A 15,361-nucleotide genomic window follows, 5' to 3' on the forward strand; every position below is an offset into this window, starting at 1 on the left:
AAAAGCCTCTTAAAATTTCCAATAGAAATACTTCATTATCTCTCAAACTGAGTTATTTGAGATTTTAGAATCAATGTCAGACCAGTCTGTTTATAATTTATTAGCTCATTTAGACATGTAGGCCTCCTCACAAAAGTGCAAAACTAAATGACTAGGCCATGCGTCAATCATAAAGGGATGTCAACAAAATTGAAGTGAACGCATTTACTCATCTTTATACATGTCGCCCATTGTCCCCTCGGCCAGACATTTACCGAAAAGGAACCTAGGTTTTCAAGTATAACCAGGAAGTTCATGTGGGGCACAGTGAAGAGTTTTTATGGTCATCGCTTGGTGAGTATTCTATATGATTGAAACGCATAACGTTGTTATTAAGACTGAGTTGCGTGGGGGGATCAGTTGTGTTTTTTCATGAGGACACCGTCACGACCAGAAGTCCTGGAAAAAATCCCTTTGATAACAATGTGTCTTATCTTATAGCCTAAAGTTAAATGCAAGACCATAAAGCTAGCATCGGATGACACATGAATGCCATGTTGTAGGAACGTCATTTATTTTATTGCTTAATAATTTTATTGGGAATTAACGTGAAGGGAATTTTGCATAATTTGGTGGGTGCGTGTCGGAGAAAGACGACCTGGAGTCTTGAAACTGGTATTGGTTGGGAGATGGGGAGCAAGTGGAATTAATATGGTCTCAATAGCCATGCATCTCACTTTATCTGCAAAAGGAAATACAGTGGAACCTCTCTATAATGGACACCTCTAGTAAGGACACCCTCTATATCAAAGATACTGCATTTCCTCCCAAATTGGTAATTCCAATTGAAATAACTGGAATGAGAGTACCCATGGTTGGGACATTGTCACCCAAAAGAGGAGTTCGCTTATGGCACATCTTTGATCTCAAGTTTAAGTCCAAGAATGTTCTTGGTATAAAATAATTTTGGTACCGGTACTCAAAAAGTGACAGTTTGTAATAAAGATAAGATAATACATAGGCCTGATCAATGACCTACAAACACCGAGTGACACTGCTCGGCCTATGGTCTTGACGGGTATTTTTTGTCCACAAGGAAGTACCTAACGGTATCTTGATACTAGGCTAAATGTGCCGGATAACTTGACCTGAATATTTTTTGATTGCGCCATGGGATTTACCAGGATGACATGTATATAAGAGACGTATTTCTGATTGAGTAGAATTATTTGGCTGTCATCTCGGAGGGTTTCGCTGTCAGTTGAGTTGGATATGTAATGAGAAGGACGACCGCAAGACCATTTGAGATATAAGAATTCGGAAGAGCGAAAACAAGGTAGGCAAAACATTTGCCGAAGACGATTTATCTCGTCTTTGGAAAAAAACCGCTACCTGCCGAAGACGAGATGTCTCGTTCTTTGGTGTTTAAGATATCTCCACTGGCCATCATTCTTGTAAACGAAACAGAAAGACTGTTAATCGATTGATTGAGAAAACTGTTATAAAATACAAAATAAACGCTGTTTATCTCCGCTTTTTTTGGAGAAAATCGTGAAACCTCCCCCCCCCCCCAAAAAATGTACATTTTCAAGATTTTGTCAAAGAAAAGTGAATGTCGTGGCATAATTCTGAATTGTGTTCACTCGCACCAGCCATACAGGAAACGCCTGGAAAGTGTCGATGCATGGAGAGCTAACGCTGGTCAAATCGGAGTCAACATCGGAAAAGCGCGATAATTCAGTCAGATTTTGAATCTTTCATTTTTTTGTGCAATTTGTTGATGGAAACTACTTATGTAGAATAGGAGGTGACTGGGCAGCCGACAGCTGGGTAATATTGCCCATAATAATGCCAATGGTCCTTTAAATCATTGATTTAATGTTGTCTGTGATGAAGATTTTTTAATCTTTTGATAGAGAATTCCTTTTCTTTTGTGACATTCACCTTTTTGGCTCACCGTAATGGGAGTCTATACGATAGCGCTGTGTCCGTCGTCGTCGTCCGTCGTATCCTGTGGCACGTTTCTTAACCGCTTGTGCTACGAACCTGAAACTTCTTACACATCATGGCCAAGGTCATATGTACCCTGACACTGAATTTCGGTCCGATCTGATTCTTGACTTGGCCACCAGGGGGCTAAAACCAAAAACTTAAAAAGTGTGATATCTCACTTATTACTGATTTGTTTTTGACAAAAATTTTATGGTGGGTACCCCTAGCAAGGATACATCACATATCATACGGGTTTTTTATTTGACCTACTTTTCACCGATAGTGGCACGTTTTGTCTTTATTCGTCCTATAGTCTTTAAATTTGGTATATAGACACCTGTTACGTAGCTCTACATGTCGATGTGGCCTACTTTTCAAGGTCACAGAGGTCAAATGGTGTGAATTGGCCGTTGGTGTGTATGGCACGTTTCTTAACCACTAAAGCTATGAACTTTAAACTTGGTACACATGACCCTCTAGGTCAGATGACCTGTGACACTGATTTTCGGTCCGGTCTGATTCTTAACTTGGCCACCAGGGGGCCAAAACCAAAAATTTAAATAGTGCCATATCTCACTTACTACTGATTAGTTTTTGGTAAAAATTTTTATGGTAGATACTCCGTCACCTTTTTATGGTATGCACACAGTTGATCTGAGTCGGGGCAATTTTCGGAAACTGGAAAAGTTGCAGCGTTCCCGGATCAAACGATGCTTTGGTTTATCGAAATTTTGTCATCACAGCCCTCTATTAGAGGCATTAGATATTGACAACCCGCGGAAAGTAATCGAACAGAAGCAAATTGGACTTTTAAGAAGGATTCTCTCCATCGATTGTAAAGCACGAGACGTCGTCATTGGCACGAGAAAAATTAAGGGTACCCTGTGTAACCGAGTATAGTTCGTCGGGCCTCTCTGCCGCCAATGTCCTGTCTGTAAATCCAACATGTAGGCCTAGACGTATCACCAGGAAGGAGAATGGAATTGTCGATTCGGTAAAAACCTTATGTGCCAATCTAAACCGGAAAAACCATAAACTATTGAAGCTTTTACTTTCACCCTTTTGATCGCTTTTTTGATTCGTTCTCTGTGTATGATTTTTATTGCATATTTGTGTTGTCTGCTCCTTATTTGGAGGTTTTTTACAATAAATTATTATTATCATAATTAGCAAGGATACATCATATATGATACGGGTTTCTGATTTGACGTACTTGTCAAGGTCACAGAGGTCAAATGGCGTAAATTGGCCATTTGAGCATAACTGTGGAACGTTTGTTAACCCCTAAGGCTATGAACTTGAGACTTTGTGTAAAGGACCCCCTAGGTCAGCTGACCCCTGACCCTGAATTTCAGTCCGGTCTGATTCTTGACTTGGCCACCAGGGGGCCAAAAGTGAAAACCTAGAAAGTGTGATATCTCGCTTATTAGTGATTCGTTTTCAATAACATTTTTGTGGTAGGTTCTCCTAGCAAGGATACATCACATATCGTATGCGTTTTTGATCTGACCTGCTTTTCAAGGTCACAGAGGTCAAATGGCGTAATTTGGCCGTTTGATTGTAAATATGACACGTTTCTTAACCACTAAAGCTATGAACTTGAAAGTTGGTACTCATGACTTCCTACGTCATGTAACCTCGGACACCGAATTTCGATCTGATCTGGTACTCAACTTGGCCACCAGGAGGCCAAAACTAAAATAGGTAAAAAGTGCAATATCTCGTTTATTAGTGACTTGTTTTTGATGATATTCTTATGGTACTTACTTCAAGCAACGATACATCACATGTCATACCGACTTTGGTTTGACCTATATACTATACATGTACAATGTTTCTTAACCTGGATGAATTCCAAAGCACCAAATATCTATAGGGTGAACACAATGGGCCCTGGCCGTTTCATTCTTAAAGAAAAACATGCCTGGCCTAGAAACTTTTTTCCGGGACTGTAGCATTGAATAGAATGACACTTATGTTCAGGAACAAACATTGGTCAGACCATGCGAGTTCACATTCTCGCTTCGGAATGACGTCAGCAGGTTTAGCAGAGATTGGCCATTACCATGATCGAGAATCATATTATTTTGATGGGTATTCTTGATTTTTTTATTTTTGAGACAGGAAAAAAAATTAAAAAAAACAAGTTGTTCTACGCCTAGGCTATTTTAAAAAAGTGTAAGTAAAAACCCGCATTGAATACGGAATAAATTGCTGGTACGAATTTGTGCTTTCTCCTCCTGTTCTATATTGACTTTAGGAGAAATTTGGGTGAATTTTTTCAAGGACAATCGTTGATAAAGCCTCATTTACATACTTTGTATATGTACATGTACTTCGTCGCTCGAAGCTCTTTGTTAGGCTTGCGAAACCTGCCTATTATATGGACTACAATGGCTTGCTGATTGGACGATGTAGTTTTTTAAAGGGATAACTTGGGGATGAGACATGTTCGTTTTTTATACAGAACGAGCTTCAAGCAGGACCGTGGCTTCTCAGTCCAAACCGAATAATTCAAAAATCATTAAACCGTAACAAACAATGCACTAAAACAGTGTGTAACCGTATAAGCCTGCTTGATCTCGCAACACTGTCGAAAAAATATTAACAGCGATCAGCATCAACGTGATACCACAGGTGGCGGCGCATAGTGACAAGCGGCGATATTATCCTCCTAGCCTGGTAAATCCCACGCCCAAGCTGTGCCTTTAAAAAAACGGCTCAATGTCCTGGCGCTCGGCATCCTCTTGCAAACAGGGCCTACAACACGACTTCTCCTTACGCATGTTTCCGAGGAGTAAGTATGTATCGAGTGAAATGGCCTGATATTGTCAGGATGGGCGCTCGGCTGTCATTTGATAAAGTGAATTTGGAGTTAGATCCTAATTGTTATATAATTATGTATATTGTTCGCCATATCTCTAAGTCTAACAAATACTGAGGCTTAGCTAAACTTTGTAGTTGAACAAACTGCCCTAGGGCCTGGCATCTTTTTCAAGCCAAATGATACAAGCCCGTCAATTCGTAAATGTTATGCGACGATGCTCGGTCCGCATGGTTTAGGGCTCTGGAGGGCGAACTACTGGTCGGATTTCTTTGAAGTTTGGTTTTTATTGATCGTTGCCTCAAGGCCCAACAGGATCGGTTCTAGGACTTTGGCATTCTAAGTGCAGAAGTAAAGATATTTCTTCAGTGAAGTCCAATATTGTCATTTTAAGGGTCCTCTCGATAAGCCATCTTTTGTTTCTGGATATTTCTTATTCATTCTTGGCACATGAGTAGATGGACACAAAAAATAATAACTTGAACATTTCATCCAGATTGGTCGAGAATAAACCGTACAGAGCGGAAAATGACCGAATTCAATGCCCAATGTCAATGAACACAAATACATGCAAAAAAATTATTTCGTTACCATGATTACCAAAATGAAAAAAATCCTGCATTTTGGCCTGGAGGCAAGGATCAATAAAAACCTAACTTCAAAGAAATCCGCTCAGTAGTTTTCTTTCCAGAGCCCCAAACGATGCTGACATAACGTTTACGAATTGACCCTTTTAAGGCCTAATCAATCTTATTTTCAGAATCAAAGGAGTGAGACGGACGTGACTGACGAGACCAGCTCCGGTAGAGGCCAACGCTTCAAGCATGGCAACCTCTATCCAAAAGTGCAACAAATGTGATCGGGCTCGCACCGGCACATACCTTATACAAAAATGTGGTCACACCATCTGCAAAGAGTGCCTTCCGAATGCTGAATTAGGTTCTTTTCTTAAATGTCAAAGAAAGGTATTCTCTGTGTCTAACCCGGACCATAGCATTTATCGGTATGCGCAGTACTTTCCTTCTACCCACGAAGATGGCTCCCCAAGACATGCAGATCGGTCATCGGAGCCCCCGGAACTCGTGAACCCGACCCCCGGAGATTGCCCCGTTTGCCAACAGAGGATCTTGTGCGAGAATATGACACTCAACGTCAACCTTGTAACATTTCATGAGTTCGACTGGATAAAGCAAGTGCATGAAAGATTAGGCCCGAAGACCTGTGCCGAATGTCCAGAAGGTCAGGTACAAGAGGGGAAGTATCACTGCCTAAAATGTGATCGCATCCTCTGCGAAAAGTGCCAGCGTGTCCACCACCCGGATGGAGGCCATCACCCGCTTCCCTTAGATGACATCGCGAACCGAAATTTGCCGTTTAACATTAACTTAAACAGAGGCTTCGACCCGCTGTATTGTGGGTTGCATCCTAATCAGAAGCTCTCGCACTTCTGCAAGGGCTGCTCAAAACCAGTGTGTCGCCTGTGTTTACAATTTCATGAACAGGAAGGTCACGAGCTCATCATGCTCGATGAAGGGCTGGTAGAGATGCAAAAATACGTCAAGGATAATCTAGAAAAAGTCCATCAATACAAGAACATGATTAGCGTCGAGAAAGATAAATTTCAACGCTGTGAAATCGCCAAGTACATCGCGGAATTAAAGCACCTCCCAGAGATGATAGCAGCCTGTCTGAAGCCTGATATTGACGCAGCCATTGACGAACTATCCCGATTCAAGATGATAGCCGTGAACCATGAATCCAAGTACAACGCAGATATCGCAAAAGACGAGATCGGAAACTTGTTGGCGCTGGAAAAGACCCACGAAATCATGCACAGGGGGAAAGAAAAGAATGTTTGCAGTCATGAGGAACGGCTCATCCGACTTTATAGCTTCTTGAAATCCAATGAAATGTCTGTGGAAGGGGCTCAAAGGAGCTTGTGTCGTCTTCAGAGGGACTCAGCAACCCAGCTACCAAATCCTGTAGTCATTTACAACGACTCGGTGAAACAGTTGCTGAGGAAGACACGCGAAGAGCATCTTCAGTGAGTAAAACCTATTTCAAAGTCTTCTACATGGTTTCTGTTTTTATATAGTGCACAAAGCAGCGTCCCAAATCTTGCCCCCCCCCCGCCCCGAAAAACTTCCATTATTGGTGCTCGTCGGTGTTACTGACCTGCAAGGAGTAACGAATCCCCCAAGGATTATTTATAAAGCCCCCATATTCTGAAATTGGCAGCACAGCCTGTTGCACTGTATATAAACTAGAAGTGGTATTGGTTGCATATTCTTCGACTTATATTCTTAGTAATACCCGACTGTCGTTTTTATAACAAAAAGTCTCTCCAGCTATATTGAAAATCCATCTACTGGTTGTATTTTGACCTATAATGATTCCTTTTGCCCGTCGAATTAAATTCTATTGGCCTACATGTATGTGTTATCCCTTTATCTCTAACGAATCTGCTGGATCTGTGTCTTTCAGTGTGGTTCGAAAGGAAAGGGTCAAAGGAGTGTTCCATCACTGCACCAGAAATCACCCTGCCGATGGCACGCCGCCCAGGTTGGTGTCAGGCACAATCTTGGCAGCAGAAGGAGATCGTAATGTCCAAATTGTTGTCGCTGACGCGAATAAAAAAGTGATGGTAAGTTTTCACGACTCCATCATTTTCTCCTCCTTCCTCTCCTCTTCCTTCTTCTTCAACTTTTTTTTCATCTCTGCGTTAGCATTTTTGACGGACACTTCAGTTATGGGCTGTCTTCGATTACTAGCGCAAGTAAGCGCCAGTGCGTTCTTTTTGGTACTGGCGCCTCATCTCGCGCCAGGCCGAAGTGAGCGACCCTGCGAGGAAATTGATATTTGGATGTGAAAAAATTGTTCAATGAGGTTAGTGAGTCGTTTTTGTAGTTCACGCACATCCGTTAGTGTGTCTGGTCATTCTTTTTGACGCTACTTTACCCTAAAGTTACTCGGGCCTGGCGCGAGAGAGTTTGGGCTCGATTCATACTGGGCATGCGCCTCGAGGCGCGAGATCCGATGCTTACCGAAGCGCCGCGCTAGAAATCGAACGCGCTATTAAATAGGTACATTTATATATATATGCTTCGCCGCCCTGAATCTTGGACTTCTTAACTCGTGTAAAGAAGACCGTGTCGTTAACTACCCCCATCTTCATGGTAAAATCTTTCGATATTTCCAATTTTTAAGAGGTTTACATTATTTCATACAGGTCTTTGAGTTCAGCCCCACCAAAGGCATCATCCTTAAATGGGAGAAAAGTCAGGAGATAAGTGCAACCCTGCGGAGCATGAAAGAACTGAAAGAAGCCCGGATCCACCAAGATGGCAAGTTTGTAATTGTTGTTGACGTCGAGGGAGCCGTCTGTGAGATAGGAGGGCACCGGAAGTCTATCATATTGAGAAAGGCAGACGTGACGGCCCAGGGTGACCATTGCCTACCCGCGAATCATGGGTATGACCTCCCGAAGTTTCTCGAACGAAAGGGAGTCATTCCTTACCAGGTGATCGGATTTGTTGAACGGGACACTTTCCTCGTGTCGGGGATGCATACTGCGACCAACAAGCCGCTGATCTTTGTCTCCAGGGGAGGTGACGTCGACTTGAATATTATCCGGCCCGAAAATGACCGCCCATCTCGTGTCTGGATGGACTACGAGGGTTTTATCTATTGCGCAAACACCGACGCAAACTCTATCACGCGGTATTCGCCCGATGGAAGATTTGACCGAGAGATCCTTTGCGCCTTCGATCATTTGTCCCGACCCGTTGACGTAGCCGTAGATAGGCAGTTTATGTACGTCACAGAAGAGGAAGGGAATGTCAAGATATTTGGAAGAGTGCCCGGCCATGTTGCAGCCATATCCGAAAATACTGACAATTAGTAGTTGGAGAGTGCAAGGGCTTAAGGATTGGCCATAGGTACCACCATTTTGGCTAGAACTTGAAATCCTATTAGCACTCTTTTCAGAAGAAAGTACAACGTAAATGCCAATTTCATGGTTGAGAGTCTGTTCTTTGTGTTTCAGAGAACAGCCTTCTCTAGGTTTTAGATAGGCATTCACTTCATTTTGAAGGACATCTAATTATTTCAAGTTCGAGCGGCTAAAATGGCGTTACCTATGATTCCCCTGGTATAAGAATTACCAGATTATGCCACGTAGTTTCCTCTTCATTCTTTGTTCATGAACTTGAAAGTGTCAGCTAAGTACTGGGATTCTTGTTACTAAAAATTTGCATTGAAACGCGCGTTTTAGAGAACACGTCTAATGAAGCTTTGATACCGTATAGGCCAACGCATAATATAATTAATTCGAGCATGGTTGTATCAGCTGAGATCAAGGTCGTAGGGCCCATAGTTTTTCTAGCCTTTGGCGTCAAAGATCGTCATGACGGCGCACTGCCGGGGCAGAGCGCTTTTTAGTCGACAATTCTCAAACATGTAGATTATAGCGAACCGCAGTTTACAGTGTAAATGCATTATGCGCCTACGAAGCCTCGTTTTGAATTCAGAAGTTCTGGTTGGACAACCAAAATTCCGCTTAGGTTGGTGCAAAATGTGGAAGCAGCCAAAAAGCAATTGAAAACACTTTGTTCGTTCTTTGATTTGAGAAGTTTTAGAATCCGCTCGGGTAGAGCACAAATATTGGCCAAAACCTATCAATTCCTTAAGTCGAATAACAGACACTTACTAATTGGTTGGTCGGTCCCAATTTTCGTTTATTTTTGCTTGTATGGGACAAGCTTCAGAGCCCTTCACTCTGCACTCGAGTGCGAGGTAAGGGCTGTGAGGGGCATACAACTGACCCAGGTAGACGAGGATGTTTGGGAATGGCTATAGGAAAGCTTATTCTTTTTCAATTTCTCAGCCCAATAACTATTTCAACATGGCCGCCAGCAGCCATCTTGGATTAGTAGGTGCTCTAGCTCGAGCCTGAGATACAGGTTTTTCATACTCTTACCTCGTATATCGAGAGGGGAGTATATTGAAAATCATTTGTGGGTATGTCAGGATGCTAGCAAACAGCTATGGCCTACAACACGCATGCCGATCCACCGTCGTTGTGCGTGAAAGGAGGTGACTTTAGGACTGATATCATACCGCTGATAAATCGGCATGACAACACGACTCCTCCTCACGCATGTTTCCGACATGAGGGAGTAAGTACATATATATGTAGCGAGTGAAATGACCTGATATTGTCAGGATGAAATGACTGTATTATTAGATATATATTTTTGTATAATACTAGCATGTTATCTAGTTTCATACTCATTTATCATAGGTATATAGAGAAGTATGAAGAACTCAAAATAACTCAGAATGTACGTCCTTTAAATGGTACAGTGCTCTGCATGCATTAGCACAGTAATCTGTTCACAATTACATTTATAGTGTACTACATGTATTTTGCTTTTACAAATAGATGTATGTTCATCCTGAACCTCATGGTTTACTCTAAACATAGCCGTGGTATGATATCAATTTTAAATCTTGATAAGATGCAAAAACCTTGGTGGTCAAGATGATGTATTAGATGTAATTATTTGTAAGACACGCGATACAGGCCTAGTGTCGAAAGCTTGTTCCAATAATATTTTTTTGTTGATCTTTATACAAAAAATATTTTATTGCATATTCTGATAGAAAAATGTTACAATAAGCATCCAATTCTAAACCTAAAAGAACATAAAGTTCTTCCTACGAAATGAAATGAAAATGAAATGAATGAAATTTATTCAGACCTAATTATCGGTACACGTGCATGAAGTTAAACATGTAATACACAAGTTAGTGTTACTGTATGATAACAAGAATACAAAAAAACATGAATTACACAAGATGGGAAATATCAATTATGTTGTCATTGGATGTGAAAATAAGCCATAAGAGGTTATGATATAAGGATTTAGTGTACATTTTTCTGAATGGTTTGACAAAAGATTGCCAGGTTTTTCAGTCTCGTGAAGTTATTTTTATTCATGATTAATTCACGAAACAACAATTATAAGGTGCTGCCATCTGCTAACAGATAGTTGAACTAGAACTCCATACGAAAGTGCTGCCATCTATCAAGTATAGCGCGAGATGAATACAGTGTATCTGCCTGTGTAAAAATACTTACGGGAAATAAACTGCAAATCTAAGTTTACTTCAACTCCAAAAACACCCACATTTGGAACTCGATGTTGACGTAATACTAATATAAGTACAAGGCCTAAGTGTTTTTCGCAAAAGGTGCTGGCATGGCATTGTTATTGAACCAATTCGTGATCAAGGGGAGCAAATTTTGTGGAAAAGTAAAAATTAACATGAAAATAGACGAAGTCAAAGTGGTGTCTGCTTCTGTTCTGTTTAATGGAAGGTTGTCCTGGTCAGGCCGCTGGTCGACTTCTAGAAGGACAATGATGACCATGGTTAGTCGGCCTTGGGAGGTCGCTTCTGCTCGGTTTACCCCATGCATGGCAGGCATGTGCTGGTGCCCAGCCTTAACGGATCGGGTCATACATCAACAAGTTCGGTTGCAAAGCAGGAAGAGCAAGTCCTCGCAGGAACTGGTTGAGGCCAAGGAACCAACATTTGGACAGTTGTCAACTGTGCAGAAGGGTAAGAGTTGAAGACGCGCCTCAGACTCAAGTCCTGGCCAGTGAGCCTATAGGCCCTATGCCAGGTACGCCTGTACCAACTAAGGATGGGAAAATGCACCATCTTGCCAAAAGATCACACACACAGTCAAAGACGCCAGACTCTAGGGGCATTTTCTTGCATCTTTGACTTGTGTAAAGCTGTTGATTGTTTTCCTTTACGTGTTGTCGGGGGAGGGGGAGGGTGTTAGTTGAGTGGGGGCTATTGAGCTCTTATTTCCATGTGCCTGTGCCTGTGCTGAGACCCGCTGAGGGTCCCACAGACCTTGTCTTCCTCTAATTGGGGCCCACAAAACTTGTCTTCATGTGCCTGGGGCCCACTTAACCTCTCAACTGGTGTCCAGGTTCTCTAGAACTTGTTTGCTTGTGTTTGTAGCCCACAGCACAAACAAGAATGTTCACCTTTTTATTTCAGTTCAACAAACCACCAAAGATGTAACATATACTGCTGTGATCGTTGTTGGTGTTGGAATAACTGGTAAGAACTTATTCATTTGCAACTTGGCAGCTACAATTAAGCTCAGTTCTCATTTGAAGGAGGTAGCTGCTCAGGGTTAAGTGTCTTGCTCGAGGAACAAAGACAAAACAAAGGTGATCCTTCCGAGAAAGGAATCCACAGCCCTTTCCTTAGGGCGCTCGTTTACTACTGTGCCATTAATCCCCTGAAATTTTTTTTTTCAAAGCCAATACACCGGTTCAATGATTGTACAGTATTGTGTTTCTTGTTTCAGCCATTATGTTTTACGTGATAGGAAGAGAGCTGTTCTCGACTCAAAGCCCTAGTGGAGTCTTTGGCGAGGCACTTAAACTATGCAAGAAGAACGACCAGGTTAGTAAGCATACCTTTTCTTTCGCGTTCTCATGTGAGATCATATGCATTGCACCTTACAGTCCAAATCACAGTTGTCCTCCCTAAATTGGCGTCAATGACACGCTTAGCGTGTAGATCGAGCATAAGTCGTGCGTAATTTACGCAAAACAGAGAGATAAGCGCGTCCTTGGCACGTAACTCGCACGTGCGTTGCGTGTCGCTGACGTGAAGCAGGACGGAGGGCAGTTGTGATCTGGACTGTAGTACTGGTAACTGTGACAAATTGGCAAGATGCATATTTCTCTGACGTGCCTTTTGCCCATAGCTGCGGATCGGTTGGATGAGAATCCTTTCTCTCTTGAATTCCTTTCTTGCTCTTTTTATTATGCACGCCGGTCACCCATCATATTGACGACTGCACTCATCATTGCTGAACTTCCAAATCTGGAGACAACGCGCCAGCCATTAGGCCATATAGGAATTCCTCCATGGCCAACAGGTTAGGCTGTACCATACAACTGGGGATACACTCCACCCGCTTCAAATGGTCTCCTGATTTGCACCTCTGATGCCATTTCTGTGTTTCAGATTCGAGACACCCTTGGTGAGCCAATTAAAGGTTACGGTGAGACAACAAGGCGTGGTAGGCGGAGACATGTAAGGTACGCACTACAGTTGAACCTCTCTATAAAGGACACCCTCGGGACTGGCGAGTGGTGTCCTTAATAGAGAGGTGCCCTGATCAGGGCGGTCAAATTGAATGGAAACAACCAATTTTGGACCAAACCTTGTGTCCTTAATGGAGAGGGTGTCCTTAAAAGAGAGCTGTCTGCTAAGGGGGTTCCATTGTACTTGGCTATTTTGGCAATTTCTTGTTTTTTGACAATTTTTTCTAGTAAAGTTGTGCAGAATTCTTTCTGGTTTAGGTCGTATACAAGAACTTGAAGTTTTCTCTTTCAGTCACCTAGAATGGCTGAGTGACGATGGTGTGAAACACATGAGGATGAAGTTCTATGTTGAAGGTCCGAGTGCAAAAGGAACTGCTCACCTCGAAGTAAAACAAGTAAGTGTTGGTGAATTACAATAACAATAGCTTTTTCAAGGCCAACCTGAGTTTATTTTGTTTTTGTGAAAAGTAACGAATATGACTCCCTTTCCAAGCCCCCCTTCCCCGACCTTCCACAAAAAATGTCAGAATCGCTTCACAAGTGAAAAAACTTTTGCGGGAGTGTGAAGATTTAGTTCCTAACTTTTCCGTAAGATGGCAGTCATGTCGTTTTAATGCTGATGACTTTAGACTGCAGGGCCAGGTTCTTAATAAAGTCCTGTTTTCTCCAATGGTTACATTAAGTATCCTTCAGGACGTTATCTTTCTCAGTTAATCCAATCAAATCCAACGGTAAACTCATCAACTCAAGTACGTATCTTGTCCATTTCAGAATGACAGAGGAAAGTACGAGTATCGTTATCTTTTCGTTACGCTGGATTCATATCCAAACAGGACTATCATCATCCAGGATAATAGATAATAATGTTGTGTTCAAAAAGTTAGAGAATGTGGACTTTTGTTAAAATGTGGGTTAAAGGGGGACTTCAGTCTAATGTTACTGGGTCAAATTGATCCGTTGACAAATTTGCACTTTTCACTATTTGCCTCAAGTCTTCCAATAGAATCACTAGTTGATATGTGTGATGTTCTTCAGGGTTAACATAACTCATTTAAACACATTTTCCAACTGAATGCTCAGCAGTGATTATTTTTATTAGGAGATTCATTAGAACATCTCTATTAACCCTTTCGCTGCGGATGTACGCATTTTTGCGACCAAAAAAAATTTCCGATCTGTGCGGATGTACGCAGAACTGCGACTTGGGAGAGACCTGAATCAGACGATGTTTTCAATAGCAAATTAGTACAGGAACTTGTCGCTAGGTGTCCTGCCATGTTGTTTACCGCTAGAACTTCCGATTTCTAGGTGAAAACTTCGGTGTTTTTATTCAAAGTTTAGGCGATATTTTGAGTCCAAAGTTTTGTAAACAAATTTAAATGCCTCAGTCACGTGTTCGACGAACTGCAGAATCAATAATTGATGAAATAGTGAATTCGAGGCGTTAGAAGACGAGTCTGATTAGTGATTATGATTCTGAACATAATGCCGATGTACACAGCGTGCATGGTGATTGAAAGTGTGCATGATTCAGGGTCCGAGGGGGATGATAGTGATAGCCTGGGTCAGGATGAAAAACTGTGTTTTTCTCCTCGTTGATGAATACTAATTAGCATTATTTAGTTAATTAACATAATTTCAGGTGATTGACAAATGCATAATTTGAAAGTCCATGCTGTCCCCAACAACCTTTTCCAATAGTCCAAAGCTCTATCTCTTCTCCTTCAGGCTGTATATTGGCCTCAAAGTTACCTATGTTAAAATTGGCTTTTACAGTATTTTGGGGGCAGCAAGGAATCAATATTGAAATAATTTTGAGCGGCGCAGCGAAAGGGTTAAGGACACCCTCGAGACTGTCAAGTGCTGTCCTTAAAAGAGAGGTTTCTTTTTTAAGAGAGGTCAAAATGAATGCAAAGTACCAATTTGGGACCGGAACTAGTGTCCTTAATAGAGAGGTTGTCCTTAATAGAGAGGTTGACCTTAATAGAGAGGTTGTCCTTAATAGAGAGGTGTCCGCTAAGGGAGGTTCTACTGTACTAAGTGTTGTTGAAAATAAAGTTTTGCTTTCACGACATTGTCTTTCACATTTATTATTTAAAGGCCCACATCATTCATCTTCTTTGTATTTTTTTGTGGCTCAGGTTGAAATAAACATTGCCTTAGTGTAGTTATTGTGCAACCAAATTGGCTGAAACTTGGTATTCACAGTATTTGTATACCTCTCTCTCCACAGAGGCGTTGTTAAAATTTATATTTAGTGGGCATTTTATACACAATTTGACATTTTCAAATTCGAGTGCAATTTTCAAATTTCTGAATGAAGGGAGAAGGTCTTAAAGTTAATGACTTGATTCTCATCAGAAGCTTGGAAATACCGCAACCCGAACTATGATTGTGTGGCGAGAATATTTCAACTGGGCTCCGA

The 15,361-nt window shown here is 41.7% G+C and overlaps 2 protein-coding genes across 2 annotated transcripts; both read left to right on the plus strand.

Annotated features, from left to right (window-relative positions):
- The first annotated feature begins 476 nt into the window (after positions 1-476).
- LOC135502473 (uncharacterized) lies at positions 477-8,705 on the plus strand. The gene is made up of 4 exons (XM_064795321.1): positions 477-1,315; positions 5,556-6,839; positions 7,280-7,439; positions 8,025-8,705. The coding sequence occupies exons 2-4, from the start codon at positions 5,620-5,622 to the stop codon at positions 8,694-8,696; spliced, it is 2,052 nt and encodes a 683-aa protein (XP_064651391.1). The 5' UTR covers positions 477-1,315; positions 5,556-5,619; the 3' UTR covers positions 8,697-8,705.
- A 2,353-nt stretch (positions 8,706-11,058) lies between these two features.
- Positions 11,059-15,008, plus strand: LOC135502475 (mitochondrial import inner membrane translocase subunit Tim21-like). Its single transcript, XM_064795326.1, has 6 exons — positions 11,059-11,419; positions 11,873-11,935; positions 12,189-12,286; positions 12,857-12,930; positions 13,229-13,331; positions 13,708-15,008. The coding sequence occupies exons 1-6, from the start codon at positions 11,059-11,061 to the stop codon at positions 13,795-13,797; spliced, it is 789 nt and encodes a 262-aa protein (XP_064651396.1). The 3' UTR covers positions 13,798-15,008.
- The last annotated feature ends 353 nt before the right edge of the window (positions 15,009-15,361 follow it).

This window comes from Lineus longissimus, chromosome 18 (genome assembly GCF_910592395.1).
Source record: "Lineus longissimus chromosome 18, tnLinLong1.2, whole genome shotgun sequence".
Taxonomy (NCBI): domain Eukaryota; kingdom Metazoa; phylum Nemertea; class Pilidiophora; order Heteronemertea; family Lineidae; genus Lineus; species Lineus longissimus.